This window comes from Haplochromis burtoni, unplaced genomic scaffold (assembly GCF_018398535.1).
Source record: "Haplochromis burtoni strain Fernald_Lab_line unplaced genomic scaffold, NCSU_Asbu1 Contig_101, whole genome shotgun sequence".
Taxonomy (NCBI): Eukaryota; Metazoa; Chordata; class Actinopteri; order Cichliformes; family Cichlidae; genus Haplochromis; species Haplochromis burtoni.
Genome location: NW_024582462.1, coordinates 1,238,956 through 1,261,918, shown reverse-complemented (window position 1 = coordinate 1,261,918; position 22,963 = coordinate 1,238,956). Strand labels below are relative to the sequence as shown.

General features: G+C 38.5%; 1 protein-coding gene across 2 annotated transcripts in view; it reads right to left on the bottom strand.

The window, feature by feature from the left end:
• Nucleotides 1-401: 401 nt before the first annotated feature.
• Nucleotides 402-22,963, bottom strand: part of LOC102310872 (cadherin-18) — a 182,092-nt gene continuing 159,530 nt past the window's right edge. For both annotated transcript variants that reach the window (XM_042223096.1, XM_005932085.3), the window contains exons 10-12: nucleotides 21,468-21,585; nucleotides 9,711-9,962; nucleotides 402-3,318 (exon numbers count right to left, since the gene is read on the bottom strand). In XM_042223096.1, the coding sequence (XP_042079030.1) occupies nucleotides 2,813-3,318; nucleotides 9,711-9,962; nucleotides 21,468-21,585 (876 nt within the window). In that variant the 3' untranslated portion in view covers nucleotides 402-2,812. The remainder of the gene's footprint in view (nucleotides 3,319-9,710; nucleotides 9,963-21,467; nucleotides 21,586-22,963) is intronic.

The following is a 22,963-nucleotide window of genomic DNA, read 5'->3' as shown; positions in this document are numbered from 1 at the left end:
TTGCAGGAGAAAATCAAGCAGTGAGAGCAAGAAAGAGTTGGGAAGTTATAATATATGAATGTGAAAAGCTAGAGAAATCAAAAATTGACTTCATCACTTTTTTGACTTTGAGTTGTGCTATCAGAAATGTCCGGTCTGTAGTAAACAGCTTCTGAAGAAAGGCTCCACAACAACCATTAAAATTGAAAAGTCAACCATGAAGTGACTCCAGTGGATATTAAGGATATCGAGGTTGCATCTTTTTTGTTTGTGTTCTCTTTCTAAAAAAAATAAAAATAAAAAATCTTGAAAGGAAAAATATTAATGGAAACACTCCCCCCCCCCACACACACACACACATTTTGCCATGTAATGGCCAAAACTGTTTAAATTAATCTTTCACCTCATAATTCTACCCATAATGCACCATAATGACAAAGTGAAAACAGTTTACTTGAAATTATTGCAAATTTAGTAAAAATCAAAAGCAAAAACTTTTTACTTACACAAGCATACACAGCCTTTGCTTAATACTTTGTTGAAGCACTTTTGGCAGCAATTATAGCTTTTAGTCTTTTTGGGTAAGATGCTACAAGCTTGGCTCAACTATTTTGGAGCAATTTCTTCCATTCTTCTTTGCAGTTCTTCCCAAACTCTACCAGTTTGGATGGTCATTCTCCAATATTTCCAGAGATGTTCAGTTGGGTTCAAGTCTGGGCTCGAGCTGGGTCACTCAGAGACATTCACAGAGTGCTCACAAAGCCACTCCTTTGTTATCTTGGCTCTCTTCTTAGGGTTGTTGTCCTATTGGAAGATAATCCTTCCAAGGTCCAGAGTGCTTTGGAGCAGGTTATCATCAAGGATGTCTCTGTACATTGCTGCATTCATCTTTCCATCGACCCTGACTAGTCTCACAGGTCTTCCTGCTGAAAAACATCCCCACTGCCATGCTTCACTGTACGGATGTATTAGCCAGATGATGAGTGGTGCCTGGTTTTCTCCAGATATAACACTTGGCATTCAGACCAAAGAGTTCAATCTTTGTTTGATCAGACCAGGGTATTTAGGTGAGCTGTCATGTAGTGGCTTCCATCTGGCCATTATGCCATACAGGCTTGATTGGTGAAGGGCTGCAGAAATATTTGTGGAGAGGGGGGAACCTTCGAAAAGGCCAGAGTAACACTGGAAATTGTAGAAACATCTCACAGATGAACGCAAGTGAGTTTGACTTTCATGGAAAAGGCTGTGAATATCTGTGGATTATTATTTTATTTTTTAATAATCTTTGTAATTATGGTATGTGTAGAATTTTAAGGTGAGAAATGAATTTCATCCATTTTGGAATTAGACTGTAACATGACAAAATATGGAACAAGTAAAGCACTGTGAATACATGCAGACGCACGGTACATTTATTGTTTGCAAATATATATACCTCAGCCCTCTGCACCCCTTTATGGCCGCATGTGCTCTGTTTCCCTATAACTGCTGTGGATGGCCAGCAATTTTCTACAAGCAACTATGAAATCATTTTTGAGACCTTATATCTAAATTTACTTGAATAACACCAACACAGAAAAAATAGATATGCCAATGAAATATTCTGTAGTGTTTTACATTTGTACCCGAGATACTTTAAATGTTCTGGTCAGTGTTTCACCTCAGATGTGAAGCGTCGACATATGTTTGCTCTGGATGAGGCTGTTAAACTTTGTGAAATGAGTCCGATACAGGTCGACGAGTCAGTTCACTTTTAACCAATATGAATGATGATTTGCTGAGAATATCCTTAACTTTTCTATTGGTTTCAATGCTGTGTCAGTGTTAGTGAACCTTCTAACATTGTCAGACTCAAGGAATTAGCAAATAAACTCTTACAAAGTGGGAATTTAATCAATCTGCTTATTACAGGAAAGTGTGATTTTTAGGATATTTGAGCCTAACATTAGCTAGCATAAAGGTTCATCATCAGTTGATATTTAGCCACCTTATTGTCAGCTGTCCAGAGCAAGAAGGGTCATAAGCATGTTTAAGCATGCTGATGCCTGTTTTCTGACTTCAGTTCAGGAAATGAGGCTACAGGTAAGGAGGAAGAGGATAAGGGAATACATAGTGCAGTCAGACGGACAATAGGATGAGAAAGAGATGAAAGTCTAAAATTATAAATCTTAAATAGAGAGGTGTTTAGTGTTCACCAGATTTCCCATTTCTTTCTTTCTTTGGGAATTCTCACGACTCTCGAACATTATTGGGGTATAGATGGTTAACTGGATAAGTAAGTACTTTCCTTTTTCTTAGTTAACAAGTGAGAAGTCAGCCTAACAACCACATAAAATAAACAAAACACATTGTAAGCTCATTTTGCTGGAGGTTTCATTGTTGCGCATATGGCTGCCTCAGCACCATCCTCTGTGTGTTGAATCATGAATAGCTTTGGTAATGCCTCCCACCATGATAATTCCATGCTGTGCTGTTATATCCATGCTTGGAGGAAGAAGACAAATGTACAAATTTTCACATATCCACTTATATGGATTTCAGGACTTTATTGAGCATTAAAAAATATACAACAAGGAAAATATCATTTTCCTTTCCCCATATTTATGTTTTTCCTTTTCAAAATCTGATTTAATGCTTCCAGATGAACGACCCATGATCCAAAGGGACAAAATGAAAAACAAAATAAATAAAAATAGAGCAGTCCTTTTTAGTTCAACAGTATAAGTTGGAAACCACTGAAACAGTTAGCATATCTGTTTGTTGATATCCTTCACTGAAAATCTGAAAAACGGATTTCAAACAGATTTGGTTTGAACAAGACTGAAATCACAGACTAGGTCGTCACATCTGACTCTGGATCTCCGTAGAGTTCTGCTAGTTTCTGGAACTGGGGTCCCCAGTTATCCAGATAGTTAAAATCCTGCTCCGAATGTGTGCCGGGTGAGTCTAAAGGACTGATGGATCCTGTAGGTGAGCCCTGACCCTCGTAAGCGTAGGTCTGAAGTGAATCGTACGGCGGCACGCTAGTGTCCATGTCGGCCTCCACTAGTTTCTGCTTGATGAATTGATGCACATCCACCTCGTCCAGCTCCACAGACGGGCTGCGATGGATGCGGGGCGGGCCGCAATGTTTCCTCCCCTCTGGGCGAATGTCCCGTCGGAACTTGAGCTCCTCTGCGGCAGCCGGGTTACGAAGAGCGATGATGTCGAAAGCCTCCGTGTCCTCCTCGCCACCGCCCTCGTCATCATAGGTGACCACATTCTCTCTAATGTCTTCTTCAGAGATGATAAGGGGCTCTTTCTTGCTCCGCCTTAGAGTAATAAACAGGACTACAATTGCTGCAACACAGAGAAAAGATGTTTTGCAGTGTTAGTGCTAATCACGGTGAGGACAGTTAAAAGATGCTAATGTGCTATGTGCTAATATCGGGCCTGTTAAATGTGTTTGTTTCTTAAAAAAAAAAAAAAAAAAAAAATCACTGCACCAAAGCTGGGTTTTTTGGCATATATACAGTATATAATTTCCACCAGGATGCTTAAAATAACACAGGGCTAAAAAGCTGGATACCAGTAAGAAGCATTAGAAATCATTAGCAATGAATCCCTGATTATTATTTGAATGCTAACGATTGACACGGTGGCGATGTGCACATCAGAGTCATTGCTGGAGCCAATTCAACCTCATATTCAATCAAAATGTCCAACATTTCAAATACTTTTCTCATGCAATGACCTCTAAGTTTTATGTGAATAGTAAGAATGTGCCTGCTCATCTACATTAAAGAAAATACGGCCTGATGTTGCCAAATGTCTTTACTGACAAGTAGCTTACAGTGTAAAATATATTTTCCAACTCTTAATGAAGTCATGAAGTCAAGTAATACTTGATAACGTGCTAGAGTTTGAAACTTGTTACTGCAGCTAATGAGAGTTATGCTTCTTTGGGTTAATGATGACCTCTTAGCAATATGTTAACGTGAACATTTATTTAATAAAATGGCTTCAGTGAGAGAAGAAAATTTTTACAGCAGTGCAATATCTAAAAGGAGTTCATTAAGTTACATTAGCACAGACAAGTGAGATATATCAGTATTACTGCAGAGCCGACTGGGCTTCACACTGAAGCTGCATTGAAAGCTACCAGGAGAAAAAACTGTGAATTTTGGCATTGCACATCTAACTGTTATATTCTATATTCACCTAAAAGCAACACACTATTGTGTTAGATCGGCCTGTAATGATGAGGCACCTAACGCATACAAGGTGAGAGATAGGAAGGTGATGTGTTGGATAAAGAGTAACAGGATTCAGCTTTCATAACCTCAGGGATGCACCGATGCATTTACCCGATCTATTCAAGCAAAACATTTTTTGTATACATATTGCAGTAGATTCGGCATGCTGTAACTGACTATAAAGCAGTTCTGTTGTCAGTGTACCTCAAAACATCCTCTCTTCAAACTTGAGTTAGTCAACCACTGGAGACTTTATTCCAGTAGTTCAATTTTGTAGGTAAGAAAAAAAGTAAAGCCAAAGTGCAGAGTTTCATCAGAATTAAAAAATCTATACATTACACAAAACACCCTTTTATTTTTGCAACTTTGTAACACTGCTTGGCTTCTTATTAGATTAGATCTATGGATCTGAATTAAACTAGCCTCCTTATGTTAAGCATGAGGACTCAAATAGTGAAATGTATAAAGAGACATTTTTTCATGTCTTTAATATTTGATTTTTTTTTTAATGGCAAGATAACAACTTTGGTGCAGTGAGACACACACACACACACACACACACACACACAAAACTGTCTCACTATACCCTCATACACCTGATGAATAAAGTGATTACACTCAAATTCATTAAAAGTTTCACCACTGAGTGTTTTTCCATGCTTGTGTTTTAATATTTTTTTTAAAGGGTGATTAATCTGTACAAAACCCCCCTAAACTTTATTCCACCTGGTGCTTTGCCCAAGTGGGGTTATAGAGGGTGAAAAATGCAATTTGTCTGGGACAGTGCTTATCACTCAGCTTGTTTAAAGCAACCAATTACACAAAGCCACCATGTGACTGTGTGAGGCAACTTGGGAAAATCACTGAGCAGAAAAAGGAAACAATTTATTTTTTGATTATTTATTTAACTTTGTCATGCACGTGTTGTAGCTGATACGGTTAAAACTGTTTTGCACCACGTCTCTCTTGCGCTATCTGCCTCGCTGTGATTTGGAGGCAAACAACCTTAGCATACAGTAAAAATGTTACTGAGACTCTGAGAAAACGCACCTTTATTACTTGCTGGCATTTCATACACCAGACAGCAGTTTCCACAGTTCATGATCTACTTGCATTTAAAGTATATTCCTGTCCACTGTGCAAACTATATTGGAATACACTTTCTCCATTAAAGCTTCATAATGGGCTATTCAGGTCATTCCATGTGGCTAGCCTATACCAGCTATAGGGTATATGTGTTGCTCAGTATAACACTCATGGCACTGGAAGCACTATTTGAGTCTACAGATTTGTGTCAGTTACAGTAGAGACTGTTGCACAAGTCACATTTATTATGTGATTATAGGAGATGTGACTGTGTTGTATTATAAAATTAGGTTTCTACAGTAGTGTGCGAAAGTCTTTAGCCGTTGCTCATTTCCTAATATTTTGCTAGAAAAATGGGAACTAGGTAGAGCAATATGGAAATACAACATATAAGGCAAAAAAAGGATTTGTACAATTCTAACAAGCTTGAAAGTCAATATTTGGTATGATCACCTTTATTCTTCAACATAGAATAGAATAGAATAGCCTTTATTGTCATTGTACAAGGTACAACGAAATTGGAGTGCCACTCCCTTGGTGCAAAATGCAATAATAAATATAAGTATAAAATATAAAAAGTACAATAAAACAACCAAAGTACTCAAACAATAATAAGTACGATATATACAGAATAGCAAAATTCATATAATGATAATATGAGTAGCAGCATAATATAGTGACAGTGGCAAGTATGGTATAGTTAAGCAGGTTCAATTGTTTTGTGCTTATTTACTACGGTGATAGCTCTGGGAAAGAAGCTATCCCTGAATCTGTTTGTCCTGGTTTTATGTGACCTGTACCGTCGGCCTGACGGTAATAGTTCAAACAGTTGATTACTGGGGTGAGAGTAGTTCTTAATGATATTGCCAGCTCTGCTGAGGTACCGAGAGTTTGCAATGGCCTCCAGGCTGGGCAGAGAGCAGCCAGTGATCTTCTGGGCTGTGTTGATGACCCTCTGCAGTACTTTCCTGTCTGCAACTGAGCACCCTGCATACCATGTTGTATGCAGGACATGAACCGTCTTAGACAATCTTACTTGAAATTTCTTTAACTAGTCCTCAGGAATAGTTCTCCAGGCTTCCTGAAGGACATCCCAAAGCTCTTTTTACTCTGTTCTCTGTCAAGATGATCCCAGAATGGTTCACTAATTTTGAGGTCCAGACTCTGGGGAGGTAAATCCATGACTTCTGCACAGCAGCCTTTCTGTTATCCTCCAGTTAGTTAACCAGTTTCCTTAACGTTTTAATGACATGCTGGACAACATGCCAAGACACTCTGAACCTTTGGCTAATTGGTCTTTGGAAATCACATTGTTGTGAGATACTATGTTACGCCTGTTAAACTGTGTTATCTGTGGACTTTTTCATAGATTTAACTAAAGCACAAATAGTTTGCTTTTGTTTGTTTTCCTTTTTTGTGTGATCCCTCCTAAAATGATCAGGTACAAGGACTGGACTGAAAATGAGTGAAATAGTAGCAGTCAGTGTCCACAGAGAAACTTTCAGAAAGCCTATTGCTCAAGACCAATGGACCATGTGTCTGGCTCCTTGGAAGCAAGACTAAAGAAATGAGGAGTAGCTTAGAACTTTTGCCCTGTGTGATATAATAAGTAAGTGGAAACTCATAAGCATCAAACCAAAGGTCAAAGAGAGCAAAACTTGGTTAACTGGAACATTGCTACAGAACTTCTATTATTTTTATGGATCAATATGCAAGCCATGGAGTTCATTATTTATATTTCAAATATGCAAGACAGGCTTTAAAATCATTATTAGAAAAAAAAACGTGGTTTGTAAATAAGATGGAGTCCTGAGGGAAAAGAATGAGTCAATCAGACTAACACTGACACTTTGCCTAGTAGCCATTTTATTTGTACTAAAACGAAAGGCAAGTTTCAAGCTTTATTACATAAAATAAGATGCTAAAATGAACTTAAATCTTACCCTTGAAATGATATTTATGGTAATCTGTGTCAGTACAAACTCATAAGAGTTTAGATATCAAGGAGGCTGTAGAGATTATTCTAAAATTCCTCATTTAACCCAGCTAGTAAATTAATAGTGTACTATTTCCTGCATAGTGAGTTAATATTAGTATTGGAAACTACATCCAAACAATGATGGGCTTATGAATATTTTAAGCTATTTAAGGCATGCATAAAGGTCATTATCAGCTGAATCATTAGTTTGCATCCCTTTCTGGTTTGCTGCAGGCCTAATTAAATGGCTTATTAGAGGGCACAGAGATAAAGCACGGACATTAATCGGACAAACAGAAAACAATCAGCCACAGACAAGTCACACTGACAAGCAAAGATGAGCAAGAACTGAAACTGTGTGCGCTGTGTGTTTAGGCGATACACTGATTTGGTAGCACTTCTCTTTACTAAACAGCTAGCTATAGTTTACATGTTTTTAAAAAAAGATTTTTGTATTTTCTGGTCCAAGGTTTATAGCATATTCATTATTGCACATTAATTAGCTTAAGCAAACTCTCAAAGGCTGCAAAGAGTTTCAAAATAATCAGTGCATGCACATTGTGTTGCTTTCTTTGACTTAGGATACTCCATGTGTGCATAAGCTCTTCCTAATTTGCACTGAGGTCTGATCACAATGACAGCAATATAATGGAAGATGATTAAAGGCCTGTAAGTTTAACGTCATTATGCGGTAAATGTCGAGATACATGTTGCATGCTAGTACCAAAGCCTAAACACACTGAGATGCTTAGGCTGACAGTACTGGGGGAGAGGAGTGTATGACATGCAAAAGAAGTCTCCCAGGGGAATTAAAAAAATGAGCATATCATGTTTAGAGAACGCGCACCATCATTTCAATCCGACATTAAGCTACTTCTTCATTATATTTGGTAAAAGAATGGTGCAGAGGTGCCAAATTTTGAGGAATGGTGAAAAGATGTTGAATTATGAAAAACGACACAGGCAAGAAAAATGATGAGAAGGTAAATGGACTGGAATGTATTTTTTTTTGACTGGGACACACTGACAAAATCTCAAATTTCTTCGGGTGACCCTCTGTCGAGAGGCGCTACGTGAGAGACAAAGAACCTGAGACTAGAAAGTGTGAAAGCAAAATACAACACAGGTGAAACACAAAAAGAAAGCAGGTGTGATATTTTGTGTCTCTTCCTTGTTCTCTTTGCTTCTCTGTTCAAAACAGGCTCTTTCTTGTGCTGATGATTAGTGATTCAGCATGTGTCTCTCACTCAAGGGTTTGCACCAAACAGTGGTGATGGCCTTTTGTTCGTCTCAGCCAGAGGCTGGCATAGAGGACGAAGAAAGCTGGTATGAATATGCATAACCTTCATGCACTAATGTCCACAGACAATCAGTAAAGAGAGGAGGGGAGAGGAGCATTGATGAACCTTTGTTATTACATAGTTTTTCCTAATCATGTTCTGATGTACTTTGGTTTGCAGCAATCCTCACACCTTTAGTAAATTCAACAATTTTCATTCAATCTTCTGTTTGAATTTTCAATATATGTCAAAGATTTTTTTTTTTTTTTGGTCTGACCTCTGATGCTTGCTGTCCAACGTTCTAAATTCATGCGGCCAGATCATATTTCCAAGTTTATATATAATCACTTACTGTCACTGCAAAGAGGGGTTGCCATAGTAACAAGGCATGCATTTTCATTGAAGACATGTTTTCTCGGTGCTGTGACAAGCTGGCAACACCAAATAAGCCCTGTGTATTTTCACTGTATTTCTGATGGTCTTTTATATTCGTGGCGCATAACACATCCTTCACACATGAAATCAGCAGAGTGGTATCTATGTTGGCTGTCACCATATCCTTCCAAGCTTGTCCTATGCTCTTCTAGTCACAACATGCAATGTTCCCTGCAGGGAGTGATGGAAGGATTAAAAAAAAGAGATTTGATTGTAAGTAAGACAGAAGACTCAAACTAAATTCCCAATTTTAAAGAAATTGATTGGATTCACATTTCTTTCTGAATCGAGTTGCCTCAGACTAAAAAAGTTCCCGTCTTCAAGTGGCGCAGCGTCATTCATAATAGCCTGTCAGTTGTACGCACCGCCTCTCTCTTCTCGTATTGACCCTACAATCATCATTCCTCTCACCTTTTACTGTCTTTGTCCTTCCCATCTCCTTTTTAGTCACCTTCCTTCTAAACTCTTCTTTGTGTGCTCTCCTTCTCTTCTGTCCTTCACATGCTCTTCCTTTTCTTCTAACTCTTTCTACCCTCATTCCAGATTCTACCTGTGTCCTCACATGCCTTTTCATCCTCTGCCCTTGTCATAGCTTTTCAAAACCTCCCACTCTTCCTTGCACTTCTATGGTCCATCTCCTCCATCCATGGCCTCCATATATTTGCCCCCGGGCAGCGCACCCCTGCCGAAATCCCCACAGTGGCTGTCCCAACTTACCCAGCAGGATAACGATGCACAGCAGGATGGCAATCAAGGCCCCCGTGCTGAGACCTGCTGATGATAGGAATGCTTCGCCTTGGCACATCCGGATCCTGCCATGGCGCTGGCATGGGCACACCCGCAGGGTCAAGGTGCTGGTTCCGCTCAGCGAAGGCTCCCCACCGTCCCACACTACAATGGGCAGCTCGTAGAGCTCCTGTGTCAGGTGGTTGAAACGGCGTCGTCTTGCAATAATGCTGGCTGTGCTGTCTGTAAAAGAAAAACAAAAGGAAAGAGTTAATAAAAAAAATGGTGTCCTTGGTTAAAAAGACTCATTCTCTGGTTCCTCTTTTTAGTCAGATGTCTTTTTAGTCAGATGTCTCTTCCTGTGAAGTATATAATTTCCTGTTTATGTATAAGTGTCATTAGCTAAATACATCAAAAAAAGCACTCACTGGGTATTGTGAATGCTATTTTTTCTTCTTCTTTTGAAGTATTCGAAGCTGGTCGATTTCTTACAAACTCTACAACTTTCCTGTGTGCCAAAGCTAATTCATTTCAAAGGTATTCACTTACTATTTTAATGTGCTGCAAGAGAGCAGATCACCTTGGCCCTTGCAGAAACATTTCTGTTAATGAAACATGTTACTTAGATAAACAAAAGTAAAAAGGCTGGGGAAAAAAGGAAATGAGGTAGACTTCTAGTAGGTTCTATAGCAAGGCTGAGCAATAAAACTGAAGCAAATGACAAGACACACAAAATCACTGAAAAATCATCTTTGGAAATTACATTAATACTTTACTAACCTTTACCCTGAATGTACCATTTTATAATCGTGTGCACTCACCACATCTATTGGACAGACTCGGGAGTATAGTAGCAAATATTTATTTTAATAATGAAATTACAGATATATAAAATCTAAGGGCTGGATTTACAAAGCAAAGTAAATTAGCAGGACACAAAAATTCAAACAACATCTTCCAAGAGTGCAATCATCTTTAAACAAAGTTTACTTTCAATGAGTCAACACCATCAAAGTAGTGGGCCAAAATATAAGAAGAACCACTGAGAAAGCAAGTCATCTAATAAGAAAAATACATATACAATATAATGTAAGCTCAGGTTTACTTGGTGTATTTCTCCACTGGAAGAGTTTAGCAATTCAGATCAATGAAAGGTAATTGAAGGAAATTCAATATGAATTTGATAGAGAGCAAATTCTTCTCAAAGAAATTGTATTTGAGCTGTGTGTGATCTTGAGGGTTTAAAAAGTAATTCTCTGGATAATACTGGAAGCTCTGATAAAGGGCAAGATTCATATGCGAGGCTTGGTTTTCAAACATTCAGGATGACTAAGTGAAGAGCAACAGGACGGGATTCACCCATGCCAATAAAACACTTGTTTTGATGCGTCTGGCATTCCAAAAACAATAAAATTGCCGTAAACTGCCTACAACAAAAGATAGTAAATCAGGTTTGCATGACCAATTGGAAAACTCTCCTTCCAAGATTTTGAGCTCCAAAAAGGAAACTCCCAAAATGGCCAGCTGCATAAATACTTGTGTCTACGCCTTTAATCTGCAAAATTGACACAGTGCCTTATTAGTAAATTCCATTAATAGATTTTTAATGGGAACAGAGGGTTTTGAGGTGGCATCAGTTGCAGATTATTATGCAGATATATAATTATATGCTGCAGCTTCACCAAGCTTTAGAGATCTTTTATTTTTAATTCCTTTGGGATATTAATGACAACTTAGCTGCTGCTGGTATAGGTGTGTGCATAACGACAAATACATATTTAAAATATGAGCTACACATAAAACTGGATAGTTATATTGTATTGTATATTCGATTTGGAAAAGGAATTTCCCCTCTTCCAGTGTAAGAGATGCATTGCAGGTTTAAGTAACAACTTAAGTGCGATACATACTAGTGCAAATCTTAATATTTGGCGGTAGATTCATGAATTTGAAGACAAACGTGCATCGGTGTGCAAAATCTGGAAACATTAACAGATGTAACATGAACACTAGGACAGCAGCATAAGCATACTTTTAAGGTATTGCACATAACTGGACGTAAGACATGTAGGTGTATAATAACGTAAAGATAATGATGATGATGTATCAAAGTACTATCCTTGAACAGAACCAGCTTTGCCATCCCTGTTCAGTTTAGCTATATGCATGGGTGAATCAGCTACCTGGATGAATAACTTGGGCCTCACATGACTGGCTACCCAGAAACTAGCAGATGACACATTGCATACTGATACATATTCGTGCAATATTTCAGGTTTCAAAAATGCTGAATCGTGCACAAGGGCAACCTTTTCTCTGCACTCAGTGAAAACACCTCCGCCATGCTGTACTATCGCTCTGCTGCTCAGAGACCTCGCCTCCCACTCCAATCTCTGCTCCATCTATGAATAATTATAATGATCGACAGTTGGAATGACAACACGTACTTCAAGCTTTATTAAGTCAGACTTGCAGTATCACTGTATCAGCAAGCAGATGGGTGGGGGTTTTGAGAGAGTGCAGTGTGAGAGATGCAAATAACAAGAGAGAAAGATGGGGAGGTGGAAGATGAGAGCAGAAGAGGGCGATGCATGGGGATGAATGGAGGAGGAGTGTATGTATGTGTGAGCCAAAGGAAGGAGTATTGAGGATGGAGAAGGAGGCTAAAGCACACAGAGACAAACAAGCTCTGTGTAAGTGATGTTCTCCAACAGAGCTTGTGCACTTTGAAGCACAGTTCCACAGCAGCATAGGTCCTTGTACAGACCACAGCGAAGGAAGTTCGCATCAATTATGTCATGCTAATTTCACATTAAACCTCCTGTCATCACAGGTGGGTGGAGGAGAGCTCTGTGCTTGTTGATTAATACTGCAGCGAGAAGGGCCATCTGCAAGCACACCGAATCCACGTGAGAGGAAACACAGTACTCTTTCGTAAAGTCTCAGTTTAACCATGTGGCGTCTCCAATACCATGTGGCATTTCTTGCAGTACATGACAGGTGATCAAACAGCAAATGAGAGAAGATCTGGTTTTTAGGAAAGTATTAGGAAAGTAATATTTTGGCAATCACTTTTTTTCTGGTGTCTGCTACAGCATGGTGAAAGCCTCCTTACACTGGGTTTTAAAATCGCCTTTTTTTTTTAACTTTACCAGAAGCATTAGCATGATGTTGGTTATCACTTACATAACTTTTGTGCCACTTATTCATTCCAGTCTCTCCTTTTTTGAGATAAGGCATTTATTATACAGTGCATCAGAAATTTTACAGCAGAAAAAAGTAAGTTTCATAAAATGTGGTTATGATAAAATTTAAATAGCCAGTTATTTAAACTTTATTATTGCCTTATTTTGCTCTTAACCATGAAATGACAAATAACAGCATTAATATTAATCATTAGTTATGACACTGCTGCCATGACATTCTGATGGTATCAATACACACACACACAATATTTTATGATGCACTTGTAATTGTTTAGAAATTGCTAGTGTCAGTTTGTACCAAGGTCCCCATTTGTGCTGTTGTTCTGTGAGAGATGAACACAAGTTGTGTTTTGACATCTAAGGGTTAATAATGATTAATAACAAAATAAAAGATATAGTGAAACTGCTCTCTATTCAAACAGATGAAAACTGCAGTTTAATTCACTACAATGGTGCAGTTTATTAATCATGGTTATTATAAAGACCTATCAAATAAGTTTGGTAGACATGCAGAGATGATCAGGATAGTTAGTGGCAATGTCTTTACTCAATAATGAGTCAATTATGAACTCAATTGTGTGCTCAGGGTTGTATTTTCCTATTGGTAATGGTCATAGTGTGAATAAGGAATCCTTGTTCTGATGCTCTATAGAACATATGAAGTGTGCCTGAAAAAATAAAACAGAGCTAAAATAAACCAACAATAGACACATGCGACGCAACCACATCTCTGCAGACTTCACACTTGCCTACACATGCACTTAGTTGGATTCCTTGTGAACTTTGGTGGGTGTGTGTAGGTGCCGCTGATGGGATTCAGCACGAACTTTCTTCTTAGCTGCCACTTGAAATTTAACATTGTTCTATAGTTCCACTATTTTGGGAAAAATATATTCTGGGTCACAGAGCAAACGTGGGTACTTAAAGTTAATGATTACAGTCATTGCAGATGTTTGTACAGGCTTATACATACAAACAATAAGAAAATATGTTTATTTAGCTGTTACAGACTCAGCAATACTTTTATTAATTAATTTAAGGGTAAGTATGATGTGTCAGTATATTGAATTTGTGGCTACAATCTCACAGTTAATTCATAAGACAGTTAATTCATAAGACAATAATATGAGACTCAGATAACAGTTTAATTTACAATATCAAAGAGTATTAAAAACACTTTCTGATAAGGTTCAGTAAAGAAGTGTGTCAAAGTGTAAGGCGAGGAATCAAATCTGACAATCTTGGCACAAGGCACCAATCCCTGTGTCACCTTATAAATCACTCACTGCTGCTGAAACTTCTTTTACTTTGGATGCTGAGACTGTATCATTTATCACAGATGAATGACACTGGCTAGTTTCTAAAGAAAGGGAGAAAAAAAAACTTTTTTAATGTGGTATGGTAGCACATCATAAGCACAATGTCTTATGACCTATTTAAAAAAAATAGGTGCTTCTTCTTTTTTCCAAATAAGCTTTTATCAGAGAAAATAAGGTCACTTGAAATTGAGTGAATAATGCAGAAACACAGTTTTCTGCCAATTCAATTAAGGTTATAATTCACTGTGAAACTATAATGCTACCAAAGATTTGATATTGTGGGAGGGCTTATATGCTCTGGCGTACTATATGAAAATACTAAAACTGATGAGGATTTTCATGTAGTGTAGCTCAAGCTAACCAGGTTAATGTCTGCTGGCAAGCAGTTTAACAACCAACCTACTGCTAAAGGTTACTGGGTTGAGAAACTGTACAATGAGACTAATCAGACTAAATATATAGGTTAGGTTAGATTTCAATCACATGCTCCTAGAAACATCTTTGTGACCTTCTGATAGCCGCTGGTTGTAAGGGGAAAATGCTTGTTTGACAACTAAGTGCAAGGTTTCTGTCAGTTGTTGTGAAATTGATTTCAAAGTCCCATTCACACAGGCCTGGAGACTAAGTCAGGGAAAAGTGTTGTAAAGGAAAAATGTGCTTTGTATGACTGATTGGTGAGTGGAAATGACATTGATTGATAAGAGGTATACAATGGTGCACTAAAAGCCTCTTTTTGATTGGTAGCAGGTTGCCAAAGTAACCCGTGGTTCGCAAGGATGACACTGGCAGACTACTCGCTGAGTGACAGTGAAGTCCAGTGAAAATGGACAAAGTAAAAGTTGTAGGTAACTACAAACATTTATTTTGGAGGTGATTGTTCTGTATCCACTTTGTATTGCACTTTTTGAAGTTTCACTGTAGTTTGGAGAATAAAAGGCAAGTGTTTTCAGACAGGTTGGCATCTTCCAAACTATGGGCGACCATGGGAATTTTGCAGAGGAATTCCAAGTAATCGCAAGGAGGATTTGCTGCACTGCCCTCTTTGTCATCCAGTGACACTGGTCACAGCCAGAGGAACTTACAAGGGGGATCATCGACTTGTGTCTAGGCTTATGTGACTGTGCCCTAATATATCTTTCTTAAGAAAATACAAGACATTTCATGCACAATCAACACTTCTTTCCATTGTTTCACATGACTCCTCCTTATATTGAACAAAGATTAATGGGACTCAGCTTAATTTATGACAATATGTTCAGTGACAACAGATAGCAGTTTGTGTTTGAGTTTACGGTTATCATGTGTGATGAAGGGTTGTGTTTTGCATGTTTAGTTAATTATGGGTTCATCTTTTTACTTTTGCAGGATGCCGTTGTGTACCTCTTTGTTACTGCATCACATTTGTTCAATTATAAAACGTGACTGCTGTGTCCTTTCATGATAACATAAGCTTATGCATATGAGTTTTTGCCCCCATGATTTTGTGTTAAGTTAAAAAAATGGACCCAGTTGCAAACAGAAAAGCTAGACTGACTGGCAGGAGGTATGACTAAAAGGAACTCTAATCTCAACATTGTGAAACAACAAAAGAGCCTGCAGCAGGGTTGCAGGGGGAAAGAAATCCACAAGGAAAAAGCAAATTTCCAACAGGGGAAAAAGACTAACTCAGGAAACACACAAAGGGTGCACAAGTGCTTGACAAAGACCTACAGTAGGAAAGACACACAGAGAAACTACACACTGGGGAGAAGAGCGATAAGACACAGATAACCTTAAACAGACACTGGTGAGGTTGGGAAGAGAAGAACACGAGGAATTAAAAACCTGAGGGATCAGCCTTCAAAATAAAAGAATGGAAGTAGTTAGGAGAGTTAAGAAAATATAGATGAAAAAAACAAAACAAAAAACTCACAGACACAAGGGCAAAGCCAAGAAAATGTTACGACTGATCATATAGAAAACCAATTGAACTTCAAATGAATAAAAGGAAAACTAATCAAATCTTTCAGTGTGAGTTTGTGACAGCGTTTAGTTGTTTGCTATAGGTTTTGACAAAGCAGCACATGACAGGTCTACACAAACAATGCTGTTTCAGCAGATAATAGGTGCTTGGGAATCTAGCAGCGTGACACCAATTGCAAGTGAAGTGTGAATGACATAAAAGCTAATTAAACATCCCATATTGCTGTGGCGTGACAGCGTTACTTTCAGAACGGCTGATTAACTGAAATATTATAACGGCTTCTGTATAGTGGAAGAAGATGCTTTCAGAAATCGATTGATCTATTTACGTATGTGGCTTATTCAGAGATGATAGCCTTAGTTTAATTGCCTTTTTAGAAGAAAATGCCATCACAATGTGACAGATAACAAGATCAAAGAGGCATTCAATTTTCAGTCATTGTAATGTAGGCATAGTCAAGTTGACTATATTTAAAGGGCTTTTAACAGAATAGGTTTGTCACAAAGTGCTTTCCCAGAGCAGCTGAGCAGAAGCATCCCCTTGCTTTTCAGCTTTAATGGTGCCTAATACGCTGTAGGAGTTTGACCTGCAGTTATTGTAGTGCATCCACCACTTCAGCTGCATCAACACGTCTGCATGACAGCTCAGTATTTCAGGTGTCCTGGCTTCAGCTCCACTGCAAGCAGAAGGCACTGATCTCATTTTAAGACTAAATCTGTGTTTTCCTTTTTAGCTAAAAATCCTCACTCAACCTCTTTGCTGATGTGATTTTGTGAAACAGAGTCAGTGCTGTTGCACATCTCTGCAGGAAGCGCATTAGCAGTAACATGATATTAGATGTGATATGGTGAAGTAAAGAAATAGCTTGATGGAAAAAAAAACCCAAAACACACACAGAACTTTAGCTGTCATCTTCTTTTTCAAGTGAATACTAAATATCAGGAATGAAAGGGTGGATTCTAATTGGTTAATTAGTTAAAAATATATCAGTGAGTCCAGCTGAACCTGTTTTTCTCACACAAAAATCTGGGCACAAAGCCACCATAATTCACGTTTCATGGCGATCCATTGTGCAAATGGTAACTGAGACGGAAAGGAGGTCATGAGAGAGTTAGCCGTGTGAGTGACTGAGAGGGATTTTCATCAGTTGCACAACAACAGAGGGGGGTATTAGGCCTTGGCAGAGAGCTGCTACCAACTGTTGGTCTGCTACAACAGAAATGAAAGAAGCTGCTTTGAGTGTGAAGAGCTTACTTTAATTATCAGACAGTGGAGTCAACAGTATGGCTCACTGTGCCTCGCTCTCACTCTCACTCATATATCGTGAGCAGGCAGATACCTTCTAACACAGAGTGCAAGCAAAAAGCTACGCATATGTTTTTTACACCATTTTCTGAGTGCAGCACATGTAGGCTCTAATATTTGAACGAACTGAAACCACATGAATTCTGAGTCCAGCAGCTTAACATTTCAGAGAGCGATTTATGCAGATGAGAGACAACTTTAGAATAAAAGGTGATATGAATCATTCTAAGTGGACAAGGAATTGTAGTATAAATGAGTAGGCAAGCGAATTAAAAGATCAGAAAGTGCCAAATGGTAAGCTCAATGCTATGTGGGAATAGAAGCACATGTGCTTCCGAGAGAACTTGGAGGTGTCAATCCTTCATCTGGACAACTGCACATCTTGAGTTAAGATAGTCATTAGTACTTCTATGCTAACATAATGGGGAAATACTAGGAGGTTTGAAAGTTACAAATTATGATTATTGTATAACGTGTAATGTGATTTTCTTCCTTTTGGTATAATGTATCTCTAAAAAACTCTTTCCATGCCATAACACATAATTGGGTGATCCTTTATGGGATTATATAAAAGATCTACTATGTCAAAAACCAAGAGCCTCTGAGATGGTATGCACTCAAATCTCAACGAAATCTAAAATGAAAAGCACTATTACTCAAACAGCATGAAAAAAACCCTAACTCTTGCCATCGATCCTTCAAGAATGAAGAGCTCCTTTTATTTAATGCTTTGGGAATATTTTACTGCAGACGGTTCTGTTATAATAAATCTAAGAACTTTTGAAAGAATCATTTTGCAAGAGTGAGAAATATTTTCAAATGATGGGTATGTGGACTGGACGTGTAGATTTTCAAAAGCTTTAAAAACTTGAATGATGCAGTCCTCGCCAATCTTAATAGTCACAGGCATGCATTACCCATGAAGCACTAGCCTCTAACACCTGGCTCCAGGAAGATGCCCTGGTTTCCCTAATACAAGCAGATCTTTCAAAAGACTCAGATCCAAGAAGGGCTTTGAATCACTCTTATCTGTAACGTGAAACCAATTTACCCTGTTATACCCTATCAGGAGCTTTTATCCCTACACAGAAAAGCTGCCAGGACCAAAGGTCTGTAAATCACTGGATTAAACTTTTACAGTGAAGCAGGCACCAAAGAAAATGTTGACTGCCCCTTTCACCTCACTATGCATTTACACTTTGATACTGTCTGCTGTGAAGAGCATCATTTTATTTCTAAAGTTCAAAACCATAAAATACCCCTGTCACAATAAAAAAAACAAAAGCAAAGAATTACTGTCTCACTGTGACAGCTTGATGTTGTCCCTTTTCTTAGCTTTGCATTAATAAATAATGTTAACAATAACAATATTAATAATAATGAGTTGTTTAAAGAGACACCCTCCCACTGTGTTTGGCATATTCCAGGTAATACACTCAAGACAAAAACACTTCCACAAAGAAATTTAATTTAATAATAGCTCCTTTGGCAAGTGTCCTTTCTCCTCTGTCTCCCAGGTGCATCTCAGGAACATCAATTGACCAGAATCAACTGATTTCCAGTGTTTAAAGCTCGGATTAGTGACTGGCTGGTCATCCTTTCATACAAGCGACCCAATACATGGAAAATGTGCACTGTGACAGAGGTAAACAGTCGCACAAACACTCACAGCTCCATGCTACGCTGTTAGCACGAAAGTGAACGAAGAAACAAAGTTTGCAAATGCACATGGACAGTTTAATCAAGCTAACAAAGGAAAAGTGGCTAACACTAAAGCTATCGAGAGCTCAGAATCAGCCACAAGCCAGCAGCGAACAGTAAAAGATGAAAGCTGCCACGAATAAAAATTCTAGAGTCAAGAGAAGAACTTAGCTTTGAAGCATTTAGAATAAAAAGTGAAGAGAAAGGGTCAATGTCCTGTTACCTGGTGAAGTTATAAACATATTGGTAAATGATGTGTGACAGAATCTGGTTTTTGTTGTATAAATCTGATGCACCTGCTTTTGATCGGTAAGGTAAAATATGTCAGGTAAAGGCAGGTGTACAGCAATTCATTTTCAGATCCTTATTTATGTTGCTTTTCAGTAGGATAACAATATATTGTCAGTTGTGAGAGTGAGAGAGGATCCTGTAAGTTATTTGGGGGAAATTGTTAATTTTAATAATGTCTTTGTTATGAAAAAGTTTCCACAGAGAAAAAGTTGAGTTTTGTTCATATATGCTGTCAGTTACTGTTTCTTAGAAATAAAACTGAAATCAGCGAAATTGGTATAGGCAAGTCACACTAAGAGCATATTTGAAATCAGCCAAGAACATTTTGTAATCAGTGCATGTTTAGTACAACTCCAAAAGCTAAGTTTAATCCTTTGTTCCAAACAGGAACTGGCCCAAACACAAGACAAGCCACATGTCATAAAACTCTGTAGAGAGAAGCAACATGGCCCAAAGCAGAACCTATATAGTTCTGTTGTAGTTCTAGATCACTTTCTTTCAATTTTGTTTAGGTATGGGCATAAAATTTCAGCTTATACTTTAACCACATTAACCGCACAAGGTGCCAACACTGAAGAGTGCCATCAAAAATAAAATTAATCCACTGCGCATTTCAGTAACTCAGATGCCAAGAGTGAAGCCAGGAAAACTTGTTTGCTCACAACATTTGGAAGAAGAAAATTATATACTCCTAATGAAGCCCTGCAGGCAGTTTGTCTGCACTGCTTTCTCCCTGTGCCGAAAACGTTGGGCTTTATTACCTGGCAGGCTTTTAATGTGCACAAAAAAGGAATGTAACACCCTAAGGTAAAACCCAAAAACGCTAAATATGGTCACTTCAACACAGCATATGGCAAATCAGCAAGAGATGTTTTTGTGACAGTGGAGGTGTATGTCTTCATACCCTTTAAAGTGACAAAAATAAGAACTATATTTAACAAGTGTTTTTCCAGGACAGTTACACACACACACACACACACACACACACACACACACACACACACACCTAAAACAGTTGTAGGATTTATAGCAAACTCAAACTTTCTGGCTTCCTCTGAAAAACTCTTGCACCACACCACTATCTGGAGGTTCAATAGCTGACTGCAGAGCTGCTCTGTATGCATGTCATGTGTAAAACTGCTAAAAAAAACAGGAGCCAAATTAACTACTTATACTGTGTATCCACTGAAATGTTTTTTGGAGCAGTGCTAAAGTCGATCTTTGCCCTGTTTGATTTATGTACCCCTTAGGTGTGGAGGTGGGCAGGGAGTGAGGGATGTCTTTGAGTGCCACTTACATGAATGCAGCAAAACTTCCCTCTGCACTTTAATGTAGTTGAAGTAGGCAAGGGAATTCTTGTGGTGGGAAGTAACTGGACCAAGGGCTAAACAGACTCATCTCTGGTTATCACATTGATTTTTTTGATCTCTCTCATACTACCTTCCTCTCTGTTTTTATGCCCCTCTCTGGCTCAGAGATTCTTCTGGAGTGCTGTGAACTCCTCTTCTCAGTGGGAAACTGTGAGATCTTCAGGCTGAGAGCTTTTAAAAGCCCTGTGATTGCAGACCAACCCAGGGCTAGGTATTCCCCTAAGACTGAAATTGTTGCCATGGTAACACCCACTGTTGGCCCTGGGCTGGAACAAAATAATGCACACATGAGGTGGAAAGAGAGTGCCTGAGCAGGTAATCCATTTGACAACACAATGCTCAAACATGCCAACCCTCTATGATGCTTATGTTTCATGCAAACCTGACTCGCAGTAGGTACCACTGGCAGCATTTGAGTCTTCAGATGCTTACCATACCCAGCTGACAGAGAGAATATTTTTATTGCACCTCCAAGGTGCTGGAATATCAGTGCAGCTTATTGGATCTCGAAGCGTGAGCAACGAGGATATCTCTGTAGGCAGAGTGCAAAACTCATAAGGACTGCAAACAAACATATTGATCACTTTGATTACCTTCATTGTCCTTAAGGGTAAAGTTGGGATTAACTGGTAGCTGGCTTGGTGAAGCAAAGGAAAACCGCTGTCCGTTGGCAAAGTCATCCTTATCCACTGCTGTGACAGTCTGGATCACCTGTTGTTCACAAGACAAAGGATAAATCACGTTCCAGCGACGACACCTGCAACATTTAATTATCTGCCACACACTAACTCTGCACAGAGGACAAGGAGCTGATTTAGTTTCTCTAGCATGTCTTGTGATTTGTTGATCATAATTAGTCACAGTCAAGAGTGCCTCTGACCTACAGCCAAATGCTCATGTAACTATTTTTTCTTTACTTGTGTGCGGTGCTCGAAGGAGACTATCTAGTTGTGACACTTGCATCTGAGAGCTTTTGGCTTGTGCAAGGGGGAGCTGGAATCTAACAATGAAAGACGTGCTCTCGGGGCAACCTTACTGCCACTTCTGTCAGATTACTACGCTTAATTGGTAAAAGACACAGCGAGAGCGAGGAGAGATTGTGAGGAGAGAAAACAATGACCTGATACCCTCTGTCACCGAGAAAAAGTTTAAATGTGAGATTAGGGGCATTTTTTTCCTTCTTCTCCTGGTGCACTTGCTCAAGCCTCTGTCCTTTGTGTCTATTTGTACTTATGTGGATGTCATGCTTGACAGAGTGGCTGAGTGGAGCGGAGCTCTCTTTCTTCTAAGGGCTCAAAAGCTAAGTTCTAATTGTTGTCGTTTTAATCAGTGTGAGAAAAAACAGACACATGCTAAAAAGATCATTCTTAAAACTCAGTGGGATGTTTGCAAACAAGATGGAGCTATACAATTTGCTGTCAGCATGAAAATGTCTGCATGGTTTGATAGCGGGTGCAAATTTGTCTTCCATTAATCCATTGTTTGGCAGATAGTGACAATCAGCTCTTATTGTAGGCATCTTTTGGGCTGAACATGCCCAGTGATCTTTGATCTAATTAGTAAATTAGTTTAGTGTAAATAAATAAATAAATCCTACAATGTCAAATTATACACCAGAACAGCCCAGTGACTGCTGAAGTGAGAATTCACACTGAATTTGTTGCATTGAAAGAGTCACCTATAAAACTAAACAGCCCATCTTGAAAAGTGTTATCATCCCTACTTTTAAAAGTTGTACATGTACACTGCTTAACCACCACCTAATGTAAGGTTTATGCCACAGCTGCACTAAATTAAAAGTACTTCTAATTACTAAACACGTGCTTTATGTTTATGTAATGATTAATCCACCAGTATGTGCAAGCTCTTTAATTTAAATTACATTTCTAATGCTAAGATGTAATTATTGTTGCCATTCATGGATTTTCAAATATACAGTTTTACAAAAAAAGCCAAAAAATAGTAAAGAACATTATTACATTTTCAATTATTATTGCTATAATCCCTAAACAGAAAACAAGTGTCTTAGTAGCTGAATGTAATTTTTAATTTTCAACATGTTTCTAAAATATTTGTGTTTTGTTATTGG